This window comes from Saimiri boliviensis, chromosome 3 (genome assembly GCF_048565385.1).
Source record: "Saimiri boliviensis isolate mSaiBol1 chromosome 3, mSaiBol1.pri, whole genome shotgun sequence".
Taxonomy (NCBI): Eukaryota; Metazoa; Chordata; class Mammalia; order Primates; family Cebidae; genus Saimiri; species Saimiri boliviensis.
This window is the reverse complement of record NC_133451.1, coordinates 93,135,742-93,159,210: the sequence shown is the minus strand read 5'-3', so window position 1 is coordinate 93,159,210 and position 23,469 is coordinate 93,135,742. Positions and strand designations below refer to the sequence as shown.

The following is a 23,469-nucleotide window of genomic DNA, read 5'->3' as shown; positions in this document are numbered from 1 at the left end:
ATATTGTGAGACTGATGTTGATACTCGATTCTACCTAAAGGACACAAAGAATGCAAAATACATTGGCCACGAATCCAGTGGCATGCAAAAAAATACTTGGGGCCTCTCAGCTTGCCATATTTTTAGATTAACATTTCTCTGTATATTGGATGGTGGAATAGCACTTGGATTTTGAGTAATGGCACCCGTGCTGCTCTGTACCTCACCCACGTGTTGATATTGGCCTATAAATTCATTTTCACAAAACCCTCACTGAATTATTTAAACAGAAGGATGCTAGAATGTCTTCCTGATAAAACGGCACTTTAAACGTATGATATGGACTTGCTTAGGCAGAGCCAGCTCATGTAACAAGCAAAAATCAATACTTATTCCCCAGGGTTTCTCTGATGTTACCTCCCAGCTTACATCCCTGGCCCCACTCCCCTCTGACCTGCCCCACCCAGGACTTCATATTGCTACTTTGGAGTGAAAACAGATGATGGCTGGGAAGATCTCTTATATTTTGGTGACTGATTTCCAGACAATACAAGAGGCAAACTGTGGCTCTAATGATATTCTTGCAGAAGAATTAAACTTTCCTTGAAAAACAGAAAACAAGCTAGGATACTTTATTTTCATCCTTACTCGGTCTCTGAGCTTATAGATCAAAACATATCTCCTGTTCTCAGGTGAGCACTCTGCACAAGGAAAAACCAAGAACTGACAGCTTGAGGAAACCTTCCCACACCTAGGCAATAATTACGTAAGTTTCCCAGTTTCATTTACAGAGACATTCATTAATATCTGTTTTATTACCCTGCAGCAGCTTAGATTGTTTTTAAAGAATTTCAAAAGCTGAAAAGTTAATGGTTTGTGTCAGTGCAAACATCATTGCCTATTTGTCCAAAAACAAACTCTAAAAAAAAAAAATTGCCAAAAAATGAATGACTTGGTACTTGTAGCCAATTTGTCCAATTGTCTTGTCTATTGAAGGAATGATACACTTTGCTCTGCCTGTTGATACTGTTTCCTTGTAAACTCAGTCAGCCTACCTAGGTCAATAAGTGCACACTAACTGTGGAAATCAGACAGGCTTTTGTTGCTAACAAAGACTCGCAGGTTCCAAGTGACAATGCTTGCAAATTTGCAGTTTATTGCAGGAAAATGATAAAATCTAGAAACTTCATTAAAGTAAAGATGTGTATCAGGGCCATAGGCTGGCTCAGGGAAATGGGTTCAGAGATGCCAGGTGAAGGGTCCAATTGCCCTCTCTCTATAAGGACCTTACCAGAATTCATTTTCTCTCTGGGTCCAGAAACCATGGATGTGTGGAAAAAACACCTCCAACAAGATGACCTAGAATTCAGTCTCAGCCAGTTTACCTTTAACTCAGCTGGTCGTGCAGACATATTCCTGCTGTGTAACCAGCCAAGTGACAGAGCCTTCCAGATATCTTGACAAAATGATTAATACAAATGATTAATCTTACTACAATAATTGTGAATCAATAACAATGGAAATTTTCAAAAGTATATTCCATGTCATGACCAAGAGTCAGCTCAAGGCAGGTACATTTCTTATTTAAGTAAAACAGCTCAGGCCAATGTTAAACGTGCTTTGGAATTAACTGTCCCAGTTGGTATGGAATTGCCTTCTACTTTCCTACTAGTGAGTAAGGAAATGCTCCTCTGATTTTCATTTAATTGTTACAAGAAGTATAGGTTAAATGTTTTCACAATAAATTTTTGATGTTTTATAGAACATGCAGAAGAATCTACCCTTTGGTAGGTAACACTAAAAAATAAAATAAAATAAATAAATACATGCGCAGAATTGGCAGGCCCACATTGGTAGTCATTCTCGGTAAAGTGTCTATGGTGAGAAATCTTGTTGTATTCAAGGCTTGTGTCTACTGTCTAACTGCTAACATTGTGCTATTACAGACACTTAGCAATTTCTTGCTGAATAAATGGTACCTGCTGTGCTTGTCTGGCCAGTAGCAGAAGACAGAGACAGAGGAGTGCCATTCAAACATGTGTCCGTATCAGAATTTTATCCCGCTCTAGCTAACAATTAGGTATGGATTAGGAATCCTGGAGTTTGTGCACCTCCAGCATGCTGCAGTGCCCTATGGAAAAGAGGCAAGACTGCCTTCCCCTGTCAACAGAGTAAGGATAAACAGATGACTTACAGAATTGGAGAAAATATTCACAAACTATGCATCTGACAAAGGTATAATACCCAGAATCTACAAGGAACTTAAACAAATCAGTGAGCAAAAACCAAACAATCCCATTAAAAAATGGACAAAGGACATGAACACACACTTCTCAAAAGAAAACATACACAGGGCCAACAAGCATATGCAAAAATGCCCAATATCACTAATCATTTGGGAAATGCAAATCAAAACCACAGTGAGCTGCCCTCACATATCAGTCAGAATTCAATCAGTAAAATGTCGAGAAGTCACAGATGCTGGCCAGGTTATAGAGAAAAGGGAATGCTCATACACTGCTGGTGGAAATGCAAATTAATTCAATCACTATGGAAGCAGTCTGGAGATTTCTCAAAGAACTTAAAGTAGAACTACCATTCAATCCAGCAGTCACATTACTAGATATAGGCCAAAGGCATACAAATTGCTATACTATAAAATCACACGCACATGTATGTTCATCACAGCACTATTCACAATAAGAAAGATGTGGAATGAACTTAGATGCCCATCAACCATGTGATACACATACACCATGGAATACTATGCAGCCATATAAGAGAGCCAGATTATTTCCTTTGCAACAATATGGATGAACCTGGAGTCCGCTATTCTAAGTGAAGTAACTGAAGAACAGAAAACCAAATACTGCATCTTCTCATTTATAAGTGAATGTCAAGCACTGAATGCACACAGGCACAAAGAAGGGAACAGTAGACACCAGGGCCTACTTGAAGGGGGAGGGTGGGATGAGAGTGGGTATTGAAAAACTACCAATTAGGTGTTATGCTAATTACTTGGGTGACAGAATTGTCTGTACGTCAAACCACTATGACATGTAATTACCCATGTAACCAATCTGCAGAAGTACCCCCTTGAAATTAAAAACGTTGAAAGAAAATAAATTGGAATCTGGAAGTTTGCCGATTCTATGCAATGGACACTTTCAGATGCAAAGTTTGGGAAGCTGAGGGTGAGATGCATTGTCTAGCCCTAGCCAATACATAAAAAGCTTCCTTCCATATCCGCTATGGTTGCTTTGCAACCCAGTGGCTAGTAAAGGGTTGTTTTCTAAATGACCAAAATGCTCAAATATTAGTAACTAATTGTCCAACTTGGAGAAAGCAAGTCTGCAGTTGGAAAAAAAAGAAAGAAAAGGTGTATAGAAGGCAAGAAACAGTGTCGACCTTCAAACCACTCAATAAAAGTAACTTTTATTCAACTCCCATTCCTTTCCATTTTTGTACTTTAAAAAATATTCCTAGCCTCAGATTTCAAGGCTTTTGATTTGAAGAGCTAAATAAATTTTGTTGCTCCTCTTTGTAATTTTGGAATTATATAACAATGTTCTAAAGAGTAAAGATCAGAAAGTAATGGGAAGAAACAAGTTTGACATCTTTCAATTCTATTGTCTGTCTCCCTTTTTTCTTTAACATATTTCCATCACCATACTTTGAATTTAATAACCAATGAGTAACTACTGTCTAGGTTGTCAACTGGAAATTAGATATCAACTTGGAGATTCAGAATAAATAGAAATGAATTCATCAAACCTAGAAGATTTAGGGAATGAAGTTAAAAAGTCTTGAACCCTGATGCAATAGCAAACAGTAATACAGAAATAATCACTTACGTTAAAAATTTCCATCTCAAAACAAGATTCTAGATATATTTAATGCTATTGCTTCATGCATTGATCATCAATTTCCTCCACAGCATTATGTTTAATGTGATTCAGCAGGGTGGACAGGAATTGTAAAACATTTATGAGCTATGAACCTTGCCTTCTGCAAAGCTTTACCCCGTGGGAGCATGAAATCATATACAAGAGTGGCAGCAAACATGTAGAAACAGCTTAAATGTTTAATGATATGGAAATTATAAAATAAATTATACTCTGCCCAGTGACATTATGAGTACAAATAATTCTCCAAATAATTTTTAATAACATGAAAACATGTCTAAGATGTAAAATTAAATGGGAAAAAAAAGAATTTTAGAATTGAACAGACAGCCATTTAACTGTTCTGTGACCAGCTCTGTGCCACTGTCAAAGAGGAATCTGCTGCTACCTGCTTGCTCCTTCACCAGTAGGTCTCATCTTCTTTCTGTTCCAAAACACCTTGGAAGGCTGAAGAGTGGAGGGAGTTTCAGACAAGTGAAGAATTATAGTGTTAGAAAGTCCTGTAGCTTTTATGACAATTTGTTCCCACAGACACTCAGCAATGGTGATTGGTAGCCATTTCTGTTTTTCTCCGATGTACAATTCCCTGATATTTCTGTTAACTTTCTAAATGTACCCTGATAATCTAAGAGTATCTTTGTGAACTTCCAGAAGAGCTTAACATGTTTACCGATTATTTTTCTTTCATTTTGAAATGAAATAGCACAAGCTAAAAGGAAAACATCATTAAAAAAGGAGATTTACAGTTGTCTTTCTGTATCCATGGAGGAGGATGATTGATTTAAAAGCCCTGGAGATACCAAAATCTATGGTTGCTCAAGTCCCTGATATAAATAAAATTGTACAGTATTTGCATATAACCTGCACAAATTCTCTCATGTAGCACTTTAAATCATCTCTAGATTACTTGTAATACCTAATACAATGTAAACACTATAGAACTAGTTGTTATACTATGTTTTTATTTGTATTTTTTAAAATGTATTGTTAATTTTTACTGGTTTTGAATATTTTTAATTCACAATTGGTTGAATTTGTGGACATAGAACCCACAGGGACAGAAGGCCAACTATATATTATGATTGTACTCTGTAACCCTGAATGAATTTCTTAATAATGCTCTGCACGGGGTTCCACATCTATAAAATCAACAAAAAATGATCTTTTCTCTTATGGCCATTCTGATTCTTTGTTTATAAATTGTTGTCAGTAGTGTTGAAGAAACCTATTATGAACTTATGAACTATTACTATAAAATAGTTATTTGTTCATTATAAAAATCAAAAATATATTACATTTTAGGTTGTGAGAGATTCAGTGACTATTCAGTCCTATATCATTATTATTGAAGCCAACATACCAATTTTAGAAGGACTATAATGTGAAAAAAAGCAAAGACTGATACTGGACTAGACGTAAAGAAATCACTAATGAAGTAAGATTTATTTTTTGAGAAAGACTGTCAACATGAAGTGCATGCTGATGAAATTACAGTTGGTTATTTACGTTGCTGATCTTTGAGAAAATAATCAAAACAATATCAATCATGATCATTATCCTATTAGCACAAATTCAGTTGTTTACCAGTTGAACTATGCTACAAACTCTTGACTTCACTTGAAACTCATCTATGGAGGAGTATGACTGAGTTGAACAAAAAGTGACTGAGACCTTATTCCTTGTCACGTACTAGTTCAGGTATAAAGAGAGCTCGTCATGGTTGCAGTTCTCAAGGAGCTTATAGAAGTGGAAATAAAAACACATAAAAAATAATTTTAGTATAAGATGATAAACAACATAATGGTATGTAAAGACAGACATAATACTGTGAAGTTTAGTGACAAATTTCTTAGAGATGGTATTTGAGCTGAGACTTACAGAAGGAGAAAAAAAAAAAGTGGCCTAGGTGAAGAGAGGAAAGATTTTCCAGGCACAGGGAATAGCATGTACAAAGAAGAAAAGAATCGTGACACTGCATAGTATATGAAAGAAATGATAAAACTTTAAAAATTGTTATAGTAATCTGTTACTGCTGTAACATTCAATCTATATTATCATATTTTTTAAATGTCTGTTTATTGCTGATTAAATGTTGTTAGAAACCAACATTGTCCTTCACTGTAGATAGCTTGAGAAGCGCCGGCCTAGAGAATCTAATTCAATAGCAGCCTGGCTGGGAAACAAGGCTCAAGTAGCAGAGAGTATTAGATCATAAGGAAGCTTTGTTTCCCAGCATAAACCATGAAGGACTTCACAAGGCTGGAAAGAAGAACTAACTTTCTTCATTCACTAATGATATCAAAAAGTCCCTTATCCACAAAGAAGGGAACAACAGACACTGGGGCCTTCTTGAGGTTAGAGGATGGGAGGAGGGCGAGGATCAAAAAACTAACTCTCAGGTACTATGCTTATTACATGGGTAACAAAATAACCTGTACAACAAATCCTGTGACATGCAGTTTGCCTATCTAGCAAACCTCTGCATATACCCCCCGAAACTAAAATAAAAGTTAAGAAAAAAGAAAAAAAATTTAATAAAGAAGTCATTCATCACTTGAGAACTCCTCGCTTGACCTTGGTTATAAAGTATGCCTAGAAAACTAGGTCAATAATTGAGGGAAATACCTTGTCGGCAATCATCCTTCTAATCATGGTACTTATGCTACACCATGCTCTGGCATGTGCTCGACCACCTATCAATCACAAATGCTCTGGGAGGAAGTCATGGATATCCTCTTCTGCAATCCTTTCCATATCCTAAGACTTGACATGGATAATTGTGGTTACTACCCCAGGCCGCAGCAGCCAATGTCCAACTTTCCCTCATGTAAAGCAACAGTTCGGTCATCCCTATCAAAGGACTTGCCTTCACCAACCAAACCAGAAAAGAATTGGTTACAGGTCTCCGCCACTAGTACCACTCCCCATACCTTACCACACACACCATATCATGCTCTCCCCAGACTCTAGCAAACTACCAGCACTGCCCTCAGCAAAACAACACCATCTAATCTTTTCCAGGTTGGGCTACAGCCCTTTTCCTACTTAGGACATGGAAGTCTCCATCTCTTGCTCTTTTTTAGACCAACACAAAGTTGTTTCTACACTGCAAAGAAAACTGTAATATACTAAACAAAAGGCCTGGCTATCCTTCCTGGGAAGAAGTGGCAAATTGCCTATTCATTCTTCACCCTGATGAGTAGACAGCAGCCAAGCTTGAAAGTTGCCCATAAATTTCTTAATTACTCACACTGTCAACCCAAGCAACAGATCTTGAACTGTATCCCATTAGTGATGGGGTAAAGTTAAAGACTTTAATTAGAAGATAAATGTGAGATTTGTGCTTGATATACACCAGTGTGTGTTTAATGTGGAAGACTCATTCAAGAAGAGCAAGGCCAGAAGCAGAGGAGTCATAGGCTATTGCAGTATTCCCCTGGAAAAAGACAAAGCTTGAGCTAGGGAGCTGCAGTAGGGAGGAAGATGAAGAGGCAAATAGAATAGAGAAAAATGTCTGGAGGGTAAACATTTCACGATGTGGTGATTAACTAGATGTGCCCAATGGGGAATGAGGAAGAATAAAACTATAGACAATATCCACATTTCCAGCCTGGGTGCCAGAATGCATCATGGAGGAAATAGCAAAGATTGAGATTATGGAGGGAGGGCAATAGGTATGGGAAAGAAAACAGTGCTTTTCTTTTCAGGTGTGTCAAGTTTGAAGTGCTTGAGAGACAGTCAAGTGATTCTACTAAGTGGAAAAAATTGAGCTAGTGACAACCATTTCTTACTAAGAGATGGACTCCCCCAGCATCTCTATTTCTTCTTCCTTTTCTTGGAAGTTAAACTTTGTTGTTGTGTTTATTACTCACAGGCTTAATCTTCAGCTTCTATGCTCCAAGGGTGAAAAAGGAGAAAGTCCTGCAGAATCAATCTCAACTTCCATACCTGCTGCTGGCCTGTACCAGTTGTCTATCCCAGTGAAGTGATGTCCAGCTCACTTGCAATAATTTGATGGAATCCAAAGGAGCCCTGGGTCTTTCCTGTCCTCTGACATTTAAAAATTACATTATTCCATTTATAGGAGCATTCCTAGGACAAGGAATTTTAGGAGGGTAATTTGTGAGCAGTGAATTGACAGCTCAGGAGGCAGGCTCACTGAGAGGCATGCCTTTCCTTGAAGATTAAAGTTTTCAGGGCCAAGAATTTTTATCCATGAAGACTTTTCTTGGTTTTCTTATATTAACTACTGTTTGTATTTATTGTTTACCACTATGTTAATGCAGGGAAAATTTGCATGTGTATTATTAAATATTAGGTAGAAATCATACCATGCTATTTTGTACATATAAGTATTTTATTCCTGTTTTTGTTATTTTAATAAATAATTACTGTACTCAACACACTAAAAATACCACAACATGACTGTGAAAATGGCAGTGGTATTGTCTTCCTGTAATTATGAATACTTTTGGATGGATTGTTAGAATATATGAACTCACTAATGAAATGCATCTGTAATAAATGAGAAACGGACATAGAATTCACATATCAGAGTCTGTTAGGGGGACAGTGATTTCCCAATTCTTTGGTCTTTCCATTTGTCATTCATACTATGTGATGAAGATGTAAGTGTAAAGGCATTTATAACACTATACTGCATTCATTAAGATAATAAGATCATGATTTTTCATTAACTCATTTGATGGATATTATCTCCATGCATTTTTTATTTCTTTTAGAAATGTAATTATTTGTTCCAGCAATCATTGCTAAACCTCCAGTTTGTAGAAAACCAACACTTTATAAATACATAATTATGATATTATTTTTCAGTGTATCACTTCTCTAAAAATACCATATGATTATTGCTGCCACTCCATCAGGAGCAAATTCTTCTGTTAAAGGCTAACAGATGAAACATGACCACTTTTTGACACATGAGATCAAAGTGTCAAGGTGGTTGAGATTTTTTGGAAAGCTTTGGAACTGATGAGCTGCTAGTGGCAGCTCTTTAACCTATGATTATCTAAGCTGATTTTGATGCTAAATTATCGTAGTGATCTGAGGGCAGTTTGGTAGAGATAGAATCTTGTATTTAAAATAGCTTTTTAAAACTTGTTTTGTGTAATGTACTTCACAACTTCATCTTTAGGAGTTATATAATCATCTCGATTTTAGCTTCTTGATGTTTGGACTATTTATAACCAAGGACACCAAGCAAGCATAAGCATATCTATATTTCTGACTGATGTCTCTTTGAGATGGATAGGAAGTAGGAAAAAAAAAAAAAGGAAGAGAGGAAAGAAAAAGGCAAGGATCTTCACTATGTATGTTCTCACTTTGAGCTGTTGTGCCCATGTTTAATTCTAACCTAGAAGTCTTTAAGTGGTGATCCAGTGACTGGAGCATGCCAATCAGAGAGCATTTGTTTTCAGAAAAAAAAAAAAAAATCTAAGTTTGAGACCAGTGTGGCCAACATGTTGAAACCCCATCTCTATCAAAAATACAAAAATTAACCTGGTGTGGTGGCGCACGCCTGTAGTCCCAGCTACTCAGGAGCCTGAGGGACGTGAACTGCTTGAACCCAGGAAGTAGAAGTTGCAGTGGGCTGAGATGGCACCATTGCACTCCAGCCTGGGTGACAGAGCAAGACTCAATATCAAAAATAAAATAAAATAAATCAAAGAAAAGAAAAAGGAAAAAAAAAAAAAAAGAAAGAAAGAAAGTCGCAGCACCCCTAGATGATTTACTGAGCTCTTCAGCAAAAGCCATGTTACCATACAGCATATTGCCAAGAAATGAACTCTTAGGCAATTTACATTACAAGTAATATGTTATTTTGGATACTAGAAAAACCATTGTCTCTACATTTCATGAGCATTGTTAGAAAAGAGTTTACAAGAATCAGGAAGAGCGAAAAATGTTAATGGTCAGAAAAGAATAACATTTATTCAGTAAAAGAAGTGCACACAAAGAATATGCATTAATCTAACAACTACAGAATTATATCTTTCAAAAAGGTCAAAGGAGGATTGAAATGTTTACAGAAATGTCCATGACATTTTATGTCAATCTCAAAAGTAAGATCTGTATTTTTGTAAACTAACTTAAATTTCTGTTGAGATAGGATAATTTGTTTTCAAGCCAAAATGATCATTAATCAGATGGTTTTTAATTATCTGATTTAGATAATCTACTTTTTATACCTGGCTTATTATAAGCATGTTATTCTGATATACAGTTCAAACATCATTGCAACAAAGAAGTGCCTGTATTTAAATCAAAGGCAAGACTTTCTATGTGTTTGTCCTGCATGACAATATGAATATAATTTAAGTCTATCAATAGTCAAAACATGAACCAAAGCTAACTAACTGGCACTGTTGTCACCTGAGACTAAGTGGATATTGTTGGCTGACACATACAGGCTCAGCCAGCAGGGAGAGAATTGAATTCCCCTTGCTGAGCTGAACTATTCTATTACATATGGTTGACAAATCTGTGTTATTTCTTGTCTATCTGCCATATTTAAATTTATGAGTGTCAACTGAGGACATATTCAAACCTTCAGTGATGAACCTGCCTGATTTTTTGCGTGATTATGCTCTGTTGAGTTCTACTTGTGGTGATTCAAGATTTTATGAGATTCTGAAAAGAAAACAGAATATGACCTTTAAAAGTTGTATTTTGAGTGACTATATTCTCACTACTATGAAACTGTCAATTATTGCCTAATGTTAAAGATATCCATCATTATGATTAATTAAACCTATAATGTGTCTTCTTAATGGAGAATTTGTGATGGATTCTCCCTCGATCTTTTCTTTAAAATTTCTCCACACACACAGGACTTTTCATGTTTCACTAATTGAGTATACCCTGCCCCTATTTCCAGAGAATTTGTCTTTTTGGCTTGAATATACTTGTTTTCTTTTCTAAATACTTTTTAAAGAAAAAAACTTTTGATAAATAAGGGAAAACATTAATCTTGCCATCAATATTACATTCCTGAATTCGAAGTCAGAGATTGTACCAAAATCAAGGTCACCAAGAATAATTTTAAAGCCTCCAAGAACTGTTTAAGTGTTTTCAAGTCTGACCAAGAATTCTGACATTTAAAAATAAGTAGAAAGATATGACTATTTAAAATCATATTTTCCTTTTAAAAAAATTCTAGCAAAGTGATCATGAGCAATATAATTAGTTAGTTAATACCCAATCCAACATTCACTATGTGCCAGGAACTGTGCAGAAAACTTCACAGTCACCATCTCAGTTAACAAAAGAGTAAGAAACTATTCCTTATATATGAGTAGCAGCATCTAAAACATCTCCCTTGTAAAGATATGAAAATGAAAGCAGCCAGTTAAGTAATTTGCCCAACGTTGTTCAACTAGTAAATAGGAAAAATTTGAATTCCAATGTATGCTCAAATTCCTGTTCTCCATCAGTATACAGCTTAGTCTATTTAAGCCTCAGTTTGCTTATCTATAAAAAGGGATGAAAGCATTATGCTCCAGGGCATAATTAAAAATGGGGATAAGGCCTACTTCACTGCACAGTTTGAAAAATGAACAGCTATTTCACACAGTAGACAAGAAGAAGAGCTGAACTGAGATTCATGAGCAAAGAGAAACAAAACAAATGAGTGCTGTGAATGCCCTGACAAATTCCAGACTGACTGTACAGCAGAAGATCCCTAATTAGAATCTGAGAGTCTTTTTAAGTTGAGATGACAGCAATTGGAACCAGGAGACAAAAGTGGCTGAATTTGTGGAGAATGGAACCAGGGAGGAGAGGGCTACAGAGAGAAAGAACTCAAAGAAAAATCTATAAAGGTGATTGTGTATCTGATAATAATGGTATAGGAAGGTGTGAACACACTTAGGGTAAAACTCCATGAGATCAAGAAAGGAGCAACTGGGAAAGGGCAACTAAATAATTGTACGCCAAAAATTTCTAGGTCTTATATGGACTAGAGAAACATTCAAGGTCTGGTCAACCGTATTCAAAAATCCTCACTGGTCACCTTTCTTAATGTCCTGGGAATAGTCATATTTTAGTAGTTGTTCTAAAATACTCCTAAAAACATCTCTAGGTAAGCCCTAACACAGTTTAAAAGTAGCCTTGCAAGAATTAAGCTAATCCACACAATATTTAACAGGCTTCCTGAGCAAAGCCTGACAATGTTTTATAAAGAAAACAAAATACAGCATAACAATTCAACAACATGAAAGTCTAAATATCCATCATTTAATCCAAAATTAAATACATGGCCCAGATAAGTAAATTGTGAACCATAAACCCTGAGAAAAATTTATTAATGACAATAAACTAAGTCAGAAGTGATAAAAAGTATGGGGACTTTACAACAAATTCCATGATGTTGGAATCAGCCAAAGATATTACAAAAGAAAACCTGTGGACTAATAGCCCACATGTACAAAAACATCAAAACTATTAACTAAATTTTAGCAAATCAAATCAATCAAATTAAAAATAAGAGATTTATTCCAGGAATCCAACATGTCTAATATTTGAAAATCTATCATTGAGATTGTGATTCAACACATAAACAGAATAAAGGAGAAAAACTGTATCTCAATAGATGTAGATAAAGCATTTGACAAAATTAATATTTATTTATGATAAAACCTCTCATTACACTAAGATTAAAAGAGAACTTCCTCAATCTGATAAAGCACATTTATGAAGAACCCACAGCTAACTTTTACATAAATGGTAAAAATCTAAATGCCTTTCCTTAAAATTAGAAACAAAGTAAGCATATTCACTCTTACCTATTATATTTAACATTGTTCTGGCCTGGTGGCATAGCAGGGTAGTTATAGCCAATGCAATAAAATGTAAGAAAAAAATATACAGATTGTAAAGGAAGATGAAAAGATTATACATAAATCCTAATGTCGGGGAATGCTGGGAAGATGGCCGCCTAAGAACAGCTCAGGACTTCAGCTCCCAGTGAAAGTGCAGAGGGTGAGTGAACGCCGCATTTACAGACGAACTCTTATTGCCCACAGACCAGGAGATACCCAGGCAGAGGGGATGCCAGTGTCGCAGTCCCAGCCGGCGTGGCTGTTTTGGCCCCTGTGGGGCTGATTCCGCCCACGCGGCTGCTGTGACCACTCCCTGTTGCTGCGGTTCTCCGTACAAAAGCCACTGGTCTGGGAGCCCTCTTAGCTGGCGAGCAGAGCCCTGAGACGGCAGAGTGGGCCATTCATCTGAAATAGCGAGTCAGGCCAGGAGATTCCTAGGCAAAAAATCCACCAGGAGCTGGCACCGCAGTTCAAGCCAACTCCATGAGTCGCAGCAAGGGAGATCCCGGCGCCTTTTCAACAAGCGACCGGAACTCGGGGTCATTCAACTTAAAAGAAAAGACTCTGAGTCAGGGAGCCAGGTGATCAGGCTCGGTTGGTCCCAGCCTTCCACCCCCAACAACAACGAAAACAAAAACAGTAATTGGAAACCCTCTGGGTTGAGCCCTTCAAACCAAGCACAGCTGAACCTGGACGGCCCAGCTCGGTGGGGGAGGGGCTTCCGCCATTACTGAGACTCTCCACCGCTAGGAAGGCAGGCCCCCATTGCCCAGGCAACCCGCCGTTGCCGAGGCAACCTCCCACAACAGAGAGAGTCCCCCATAACAGAGGTGGGGCCACTATTGCCCAGACAGTTCTAACTACGCCCATATAAAAAGGACTACAGGGAAGAGCTCAGGGCAGCTGGGCGGAGCCCACAGCAGCTCAGCAAAGCCCCTGCGGGCAGGCAGTGGCTAGGCCTGCTGCTAGCAGGGCGGGTCAGACCTGAAAGAAAACTCAAAAAAGGCAGTAGTGCAACGGAAACTCATAAAGCTCCAACTCCCTGGGACAGAGACAGACAACAGGTGGATAAACCCACAAAAATGGGAAGAAACCAGCGTAAAAAGGATGAAAACTCCCGAAACCAGAACACCTCTCCTCCTAAAAGTGATCACAACTCCTCACCAGCAAGGGAACCAGATTGGATGGAGAAGGAGAGTGATGAAATGACAGAATCAGACTTCAGAAGGTGGGTAGTAAGAAACTACAGCGAGCTAAAAGAACATGTTCTAACCGCACGCAAAGAAAATAGGAACCTTGAAAAAAGATTGGATGAACTGCTGACGAGAATGGACAGCATAGAGAGGAGTATAAGTGAATTGATGGAGCTGAAAAACACAACGCGAGAACTTCGTGAAGCATGCACAAGCTTCAACAGCCGAATTCACCAAGCAGAAGAAAGGATATCAGAGGTCGGAGATCAACTCAATGAAATAAAAAGAGAAGGCAAGAACAGAGAAAAAAGCGCAAAAAGGAATGAACAAAATCTTCAAGAAATGTGGGACTATGTGAAAAGACCTAATCTACGTCTGATAGGTGTACCTGAATGTGATGAAGAGAATGAATCCAAGCTGGAAAATAATCTTCAGGATATTATCCAGGAAAACTTCCCCAACCTAGCAAGACAGACCAATATTCAAATCCAGGAAATACAGAGAACACCGCAAAGATATTCTGCAAGAAGAGCAACCCCAAGGCACATAATCGTCAGATTCACCAAGGTTGAAATGAAAGAGAAAATGCTAAGGGCAGCCAGAGAGAAAGGTCGGGTTACCCACAAAGGGAAACCCATTAGACTCACAGCAGATCTCTCAGCAGAAACCCTACAAGCCAGAAGAGATTGGGGGCCAATATTCAACATCCTTAAAGAAAAGAACTTTCAACCCAGAATCTCCTATCCAGCCAAACTAAGCTTCATAAGCGAAGGAAAAATAAAATCCTTTGTGAACAAGCAAGCGCTCAGAGATTTCATCACCACCAAACCTGCTCTACAAGAACTCCTGAAAGAGGCTCTACACTTATAAAGGAACAACCAGTACCAGCCACTCCAAAAACACACCAAATGGTAAAAGAGCATCAACACAATCAAGAATCTGCATCAACTAACCAACAAAACAGCCAGGTAGCATCAAAATGACAGTATCAAAATCACACATAACAATACTATCCCTAAATGTCAATGGACTAAATGCCCCAATCAAAAGACACAGACTGGCAAACTGGATAAAAAGCCAAAACCCATCAGTGTGCTGTATCCAGGAAACCTATCTTACATGCAAGGATACACAAAGGCTCAAAATAAAGGGATGGAGGAAGATCTACCAAGCAAATGGAGAGCAAAAAAAGGCAGGAGTTGCAATTCTCATCTCTGATAAAATAGACTTTAAAGCAACAAAGATCAAGAGAGACAAAGAAGGACATTACATAATGGTAAAAGGATCACTGCAACAAGAAGAGCTAACGATCCTAAATATATACGCACCCAATACAGGAGCACCCAGATACATAAGGCAAGTTCTTAATGACCTACAAAGAGATTTAGACTCCCACACAATAATAGTGGGAGACTTTAACACCCCACTGTCAATATTAGACAGATCATCCAGACAGAAAATCAACAAGGATATCCAGGACCTGAATACAGACCTGGAACAAGCAAACCTAATAGACATTTACAGAACTCTCCACCCCAAATCCACAGAATATACATTCTTCTCAGCACCACATCACACCTACTCTAAAATTGACCACATAATTGGCAATAAATCACTCCTCAGCAAATGCAAAAGAACAGAAATCATAACAAACAGTCTATCAGACCACAGTGCAATCGAGTTAGAACTCAGAATGCAGAAACTAACTCAGAATCACACAGCTTCATGGAAACTGAACAACTTGCTCTTGAATGTTGACTGGATAAACAATGAAATGAAGGCAGAAATAAAGATGTTCTTAGAAACCAATGAGAATGAAGACACAACATACCAGAATCTCTGGGACACATTTAAAGCAGTCTCTAGAGGAAAATATATAGCAATGAGTGCCCACATGAGAAGAAAGGAGAGGTCGAAAATTGACACCCTATCATCAAAATTGAAAGAGCTAGAGGAGCAAGATCAAAAAAACTCAAAACCTAGCAGAAGACAGGAAATAGCTAAGATCAGAGCAGAACTGAAGGAAATAGAGACACAAAAAACTCTTCAAAAAATCAATAAATCCAGGAGCTGGTTTTTTGAAAAGATCAACAAAATAGACAGACCACTAGCCAGATTAATAAAAAAGAAAAGAGAGAATAACCAAATTGATGCAATAAAAAACGATAAAGGGGATATCACCACAGATTCCACAGAAATCCAAACCATCATCAGAGATTATTACAAACAACTCTATGCACGTAAACTAGTAAATCTGGAAGAAATGGATAAATTCCTGGACACCTGCATCCTCCCAAGCCTAAACCTGGAAGAAGCCGAAACCCTGAATAGACCAATAACATGGTCTGAAGTCGAGGCAGCAATAAAGAGCCTACCACCCAAAAAAAGCCCAGGTCCAGATGGGTTCACAGCCGAATTCTACCAGACATACAAAGAGGAGCTGATACCATTCCTTCTGAAACTATTCCAGACAATCCAAAAAGAGGGAATCCTTCCCAAATCATTTTACGAGACAAACATCATCCTGATACCAAAACCCGGCAGAGACTCAACAAGAAAAGAAAATTTCAGGCCAATATCCATGATGAACATAGATGCAAAAATCTTCAATAAAATACTGGCAAACCGATTGCAACAGCATATCAAAAAGCTCATCCACCATGATCAAGTAGGATTCATCCCGGGGATGCAAGGCTGGTTCAACATACACAAGTCCATAAACGTAATTCACCGCATAAACAGAACCAAAGACAAAAACCACATGATTATCTCAATTGATGCAGAGAAGGCTTTTGACAAAATTCAACAACCCTTTATGCTAAAAACCCTCAATAAACTAGGTATTGATGGAACGTATCTCAAAACAATAAAAGCTATTTACGACAAACCAACAGCCAATATCATACTGAATGGGCAAAAACTGGAAGCATTCCCTTTGAAATCTGGCACTAGACAAGGATGCCCTCTCTCACCACTCCTATTCAATATAGTACTGGAAGTTCTAGCCAGAGCAATCAGGCAAGAAAAAGAAATAAAGGATATTCAAATTGGAAAGGAGGAAATCAAATTGTCTCTATTTGCAGATGACATGATTGTATATCTGGAAGACCCCATCATCTCAGCCCAAAATCTCCTGAAACTGATAAACAACTTCAGCAAAGTCTCAGGATACAAAATCAACGTGCAAAAATCACAAGCATTCCTGTACACCAGTAATAGACTTCAAGAGAGCCAAATCAAGAACGAACTGCCATTCACAATTGCTACAAAGAGAATAAAGTACCTAGGAATACAACTAACAAGGAACGTAAAGGACCTCTTCAAGGAGAACTATAAGCCATTGCTCAATGAAATAAGAGAGGATACAAACAGATGGAGAAACATTCCATGTTCATGGTTAGGAAGAATCAACATTGTGAAAATGGCCATACTGCCCAAAGTAATTTACAGATTCAACGCTATTCCCATCAAGCTACCAATGACCTTCTTCACAGAACTGGAAAAAAACACCTTAAACTTCGTACGGAACCAAAAGAGAGCCCGCATAGCCAAGTCAATTCTAAGCAAAAAGAACAAAGCAGGAGGCATCACACTACCAGACTTCAAACTATACTACAAGGCTACAGTAATCAAAACAGCATGGTACTGGTACCAAAACAGAGATATAGACCAATGGTACAGAACAGAGGCCTCACAGGAAATACAACATACCCACAACCATCTGATTTTCGACAAACCTGACAAAAACAAGCAATGGGGAAAGGACTCCCTGTTTAATAAATGGTGTTGGGAAAACTGGCTAGCCATGTGCAGAAAGCAGAAACAGGACCCCTTCCTGACACCTTACACCAAAATTAACTCCAGATGGATTAAAGACTTAACCATCAGACCTAACACCATAAAAACCTTAGAGGAAAATCTAGGCAAAACCATTCAGGACATAGGTGTAGGCAAGGACTTCATGACCAAAACGCCAAAAGCAATGGCAGCAAAAGCCAAAATAGACAAATGGGACCTAATCAAACTCCACAGCTTCTGCACGGCAAAAGAAACAGTCAGTAGAGTGAATCGGCAACCAACAGAATGGGGAAAAATTTTTCCAGCCTACCCATCTGACAAGGGGCTGATATCCAGAATTTACAAAGAACTAAAGCAGATCTACAAGAAAAAAACAAACAAGCCCATTCAAAAATGGGCAAAGGACATGAACAGATACTTTACAAAAGAAGACATACAGGAGGCCAACAAACATATGAAAAAATGCTCATCATCACTGGTCATCAGAGAAATGTAAATCAAAACCACACTGAGATACCATCTCACACCAGTTAGAATGGCGATCATTAAAAAATCGGGAAACAACAGATGCTGGAGAGGATGTGGAGAAATAGGAACACTTCTACACTGTTGGTGGGAATGTAAATTAGTTCAACCATTGTGGAAGACAGTGTGGCGATTCCTCAATGACCTAAAAATAGAAATCCCATTTGACCCAGCAATCCCATTACTGGGTATATATCCAAAGGATTATAAATCATTCTACTACAAGGACACGTGCACACGAATGTTCATTGCAGCACTGTTTACAATAGCAAAGACCTGGAACCAACCCAAATGCCCAACAATGATAGACTGGATAGGGAAAATGTGGTACATATACACCATGGAATATTACGCAGCCATCAAAAAGGATGAGTTCACGTCCTTTGTAGGAACATGGATGAACCTGGAAACCATCATTCTCAGCAAATTGACACAAGAGCAGAAAATCAAACACCGTATATTCTCACTCATAGGCGGGTGTTGAACAATGAGAACACAAGGACACAGGGAGGGGAGCACTACACACTGGGGTCCGTTGGGGGGAAATGGGGGAGGGGCGGGCGGTGGGGAAGTGGGAAGAGATAGCATGGGGAGAAATGACAGATACAGGTGAGGGGACGGAAGGCAGCAAACCACACTGCCATGTGTGTACCTATGCAACAATCTTGCATGTTCATCACATGTACCCCGAAACCTAAAATGCAATAAAATAAAATAAAATTAAATTAAATTAAAAAAAAAATCCTAATGTCTACAAAAAAAGCTACTAGAATTAATAACTGAATGTGTTATCTTGCAGGATACAAGATCGATATGCAAAATCAACTGATATCTTTTGCTAGTAACAAAAAAATGGAAATTGAAAATTTTTAAAAATATGACAGAATAATGTCAACAAATATAAAATTCTCAATGATAAATTTTTCAAAATATATGCACTTCTTGAACACTTAAAACTGTCTAACTTCTGAGAGAAATCAAAGAATACTGGATCATGGATTAAGAGACTGAATATCATTAAGATGTCATTTGCACTTAAATTGATGTATAGATTCATTACAATTCCAATCCAAATTCAGCTATCCTTTTTATAAAATTTGATAAGATGGTTCCAAAGTTTATATGGAAATGGAAGTACTTAGAATTGCTAAAAGTTTTTTAAAGCACAAAGTTGGAGGACATACTAATAGATTTAGAGACTTAATATAAAGCCACAGGAATCAAGACAACGTGGTACTGACTTAGGAATAGAATTTAATTGATGCAACAAAATCGAGATTCCAGAAATAAGTGCTTTTCCCCCATATATACACACATTTATGGTCAATTGATTTTTTTAGAAGTGTGCCATACTAATTCAATGAGTAAAATGCAGTCTTTTCAATAAATGGCTTGGTACAATAGGATACCCAAGTACAGAAAACAAAAACAAAAAAAGTCCAACACTTAGCCCACACCACACACAAATATAACTCAAGATGTGTCTTAAACTTAAACATTAAATCCAACTCTGCAACATTTGCCTTCTTTAGAATCAGTTAAAATTTCCTACACAAGATACAAAAAAAATTAAAACTGAAAACAAAATGATGAATTTTATCAGAACTAAAAAATTCTGCTTTTTAAATGTGAATTAATAAACTGAAAAATACAAGTCAAAGAATAGAAGATTTATTTTATATATATATATATATATATATAGAGAGAGAGAGAGAGAGAGAGAGAGAGAGAGAATGAATGGCTTGTATATAGGATATGTAAGGAGTGAAAAAATTTTAAAATAAAGACAATTCACCAAAAAAATGGGGGAAATATTTGAACAGGTAATTCACAAAAGAAGATGTATGACTTGTCAATATACACATGAAAAGACACACAATATCACTTAGTCATCAGGAAAGTGCAAATGTAAAACCACAGTGAGCTACTGCAACATAGCCACAGGCATGACTGAAATTATAAAGGCCACTGACGCCAAGTGTTGCTGGGAATATAGAGAAACTGAAACTCTCCTGTGTTGCTAGTGGGAATGTAAACTTGCACAACCATGTGGAAAACAATTTGGCAGTTTCTTTAGAAGTTAAACATAAAGGTCTCATAGGATTGCCATTTTTATATATTTACCTAAGAAAAATAAACACATTTATCCTGGCTATACAAATACCTATAACCAAATGTTCATAGTAGCTGTATTCATGCCAGCCTAAAGCTATAAACACTAAAGAAACAAATTGTGTTGTAGTCATACAACTGAATACCACTCAGCAATAAAATGAAACTACTGATATACCCAATTAAATGGATATATCTCAACAACAATATGCATTGTGCTACACAAAAGTAGCTAGACACAGTGGAGCACATATCTCATGGCTTCATGATATGAATTGCTAGAAAAGCAATCAGACCACCGGCTGCCCAGAGCCAGGAATCGAACTGCCAGGAAAGAAGCACAAGGAAACTATTTGGTATGATAAAATGTTCCGTAGTTTGATTATGGTGTTGGTTACGTGTGTGTATATTTGCCAAAACGCAAGTTATACACATAAACTGTGTATGTTTTTGTATATAAGATATACTTTAATAAAATTGACTTAAAAGTATTTTTAGAAACTTACAAGCGGGGAAGGATATTACTAACTTCCTGTTATGGCCCAAATTGTGTCCTCTCATTACCTCAGAATGTGACTATAGAGATAAGATCTTTAAAGAGTAGCTAAGGCTAAATGCGGTCATTAGGGCAAATCCTAATTCAGGATCACTGGTGTCTTCGTAAAAAGAGGAGCTTTGAACACAGACACACATACACACTCACACACGCAAACACATACAGAGAAGGCCACATGAAGACAGCGACATTGGCCACCTACAACCCAAGGAAAATGACCTCAGAATAAAAACAACTCTGCTGACGCCTTGATTTTGGATTTTGAGGAAATAAATGTCTATCGGTTAAGCCATCCGGTCTGTGATACTTTATTAATGGCAGCTCCTCACAAAAGATTATACTTTCCTACATGGTTACTGAGAGAATTAAATGAGATTATGAAGTACTGGGAACATAAAAATACTAACATTTCCTCTCATTTATTCCAATGACTAGAAGGGCTAGAAATATTCATGCTTAAATTACAGATTAATTGGCAAGCCTGAGACTTCTTTCCAATAATTGGGAAAATTTCTAAACCCTTCTGTTCTACCACTAGATTAGAATCATCTAAATTTCTAAGCACCATGATTCTCATACTACCTATTAATATAAATGAACTTTTAGCAAGATTGACATTTGTCTGAGACTGTTAAAATATAGCAATGATTAAGTACAGAATGCTACAGAAATGTACTAGCAGTTATTGACAAATAATTGCTATCCTGGGCCCACTTCTTCCCCAGATGCTCTCTTCATCCCCATCCTGAGACATTCAGATTTCTCCAGCATCCAGCACCTAAAATGTTCATGCCTGACAAAAGTGAAAACGTATGTTCTGATAGGACAATGCACTATGCCACACCTATGATTAGGTATTTTGAATATCACTGGTGTTTAGGGATGTGTTTTGATAATAAAGAGGAAGACCATACAGATGAACTATTCGAGAAAACAATTATTTTAACTATAGATTTGATTTCCAGAGTATGTTCATTTTGTTAGCCAAATGTCAACCTGAAATATCTCAATTTAGGCACACTTAATATAACATTTGCAATATTTTTAAGTATTCAACCTTAGTTAAGCATTTAAATTTAATTTTAGGTCTTGATTGGTCTTTTCTAATGTCAGTTGTTTGTGGATACCTGCACATTCACTTGTTCACAAATATAAACCAAATCTTTGTGTGTGTGTATGTGTGTGTGTTAAGATAAAGGATAAAGCTTCTTTGGTGTGCTGGCAATATATTAGCAAAAAACTTCTGCTGCTGATGCTCTGTGCATTTAAATTATTAAGGTAAGCAGCATGCAAAATTTACACCATTTTGCTTGAAACTAAAACGAAAGCAAATGAAAGCATTTAACACAAACTGTTAGCCACTGCATTGGTGTTCCCACTGCAGTGTCATTTAATTGTGTCAAACAGCTTAGATGATCTGACAGGTTAGGAAGAGGCACTAATGAGGTTTTCTCTGGCTTTGCAATAAAGCTCACTTATCTGCTAAGTTCACTGCTACTGTTTGTGATACTCATGCTACAAGAGGCAGGTTTTAATTAATACCTGTATTATCTAAGAATTGTGGTTCAGAAATGTATTGAACTTCACTTTGGTGTCTTAGAAATATGTGCTAAGTCTTAGCTCCATCCTGTTATTGTGATATGACACATTCGTTAGGATTGACATAAATTTATACTTCAAAAGAAGAACAGTAACTAAAGTTCTGATAGCTAAGCTTCCCACTCTGTGGAGGTTCAGAGTTTGAAATATGGAATTGGAGTCAAACTATCTGGATAGAGAAGTGTGGGAAGCTTTGAAAGGTTGAAGTTTTAAGAAATGTGCGTGGGAAGGAAATGGAAGTTGAAATAATCTATTAATATCAAATGCTAATAGTTACCTTCATCATCACATCATCAACATCATCAATAAGGTTTTAATACCTCCTACTAGTTCAAGGTATTATTTTATTCACAGAAGTTACAAATAGACATCCTATGTGATAACTCCTTCCAAAAGCTTATTCTCTGGTATAGAAGTTAAGTAACATAGCCTAAGAAGGAGAGTGTTTTTTGACTTACTGCTAATATGAGCAGGCAAAATTACGTGATTAAATGGAAAACTTAAACTTATATGGCATTGTTTATATCCCAAGCTACATACAGTACACTGCATAACAGTGGAACAAACGATGAGCTCAGAGTCATTAGACATGAGTTCAAGTCTAGGTTCTATCAATTATCATCCTAATTCTAAAATGTCAATATTAAAGATTTGAGAAGCTTGAGTAAAACAATACATGCAAATTATTTAATATAATTCATAGCATATAAGTGAAACATATGAAATAATCATATTAAAACAAAAAAAATTAAATGTGGCAGAGAGCTAACATAGACATGTAATTAGGTATATAAGTTTGAAGCATAAATAGAAATCACATCCTGGAAAAGTTTGTGCTCTTTTCCTATAGGTGTTGAAAAATCTGTAAATGTATTTCAGCTTGGTAGCATCTTATGAAAACAAGAAACAAAAGAAAGATCCAACAGATCTTTTTTATTTTGTTCTTTTAATGAACAAAGGGA

At 37.1% G+C, this 23,469-nt stretch overlaps 1 protein-coding gene and 1 long non-coding RNA gene across 3 annotated transcripts in view; one reads left to right on the top strand and one right to left on the bottom strand.

Moving 5' to 3' along the window:
* EMCN (endomucin) overlaps nt 1-9,117 on the top strand; it is a 124,992-nt gene extending 115,875 nt beyond the window's left edge. For both annotated transcript variants that reach the window (XM_010340120.3, XM_010340119.3), the window contains 2 exons: nt 672-745; nt 7,759-9,117. In XM_010340120.3, the coding sequence (XP_010338422.1) occupies nt 672-706 (35 nt within the window). In that variant the 3' untranslated portion in view covers nt 707-745; nt 7,759-9,117. The remainder of the gene's footprint in view (nt 1-671; nt 746-7,758) is intronic.
* The window catches only part of LOC141584022 (uncharacterized), a 236,721-nt gene that overhangs the window by 42,398 nt on the left and 170,854 nt on the right, over nt 1-23,469 (bottom strand). The window lies entirely within an intron of this gene.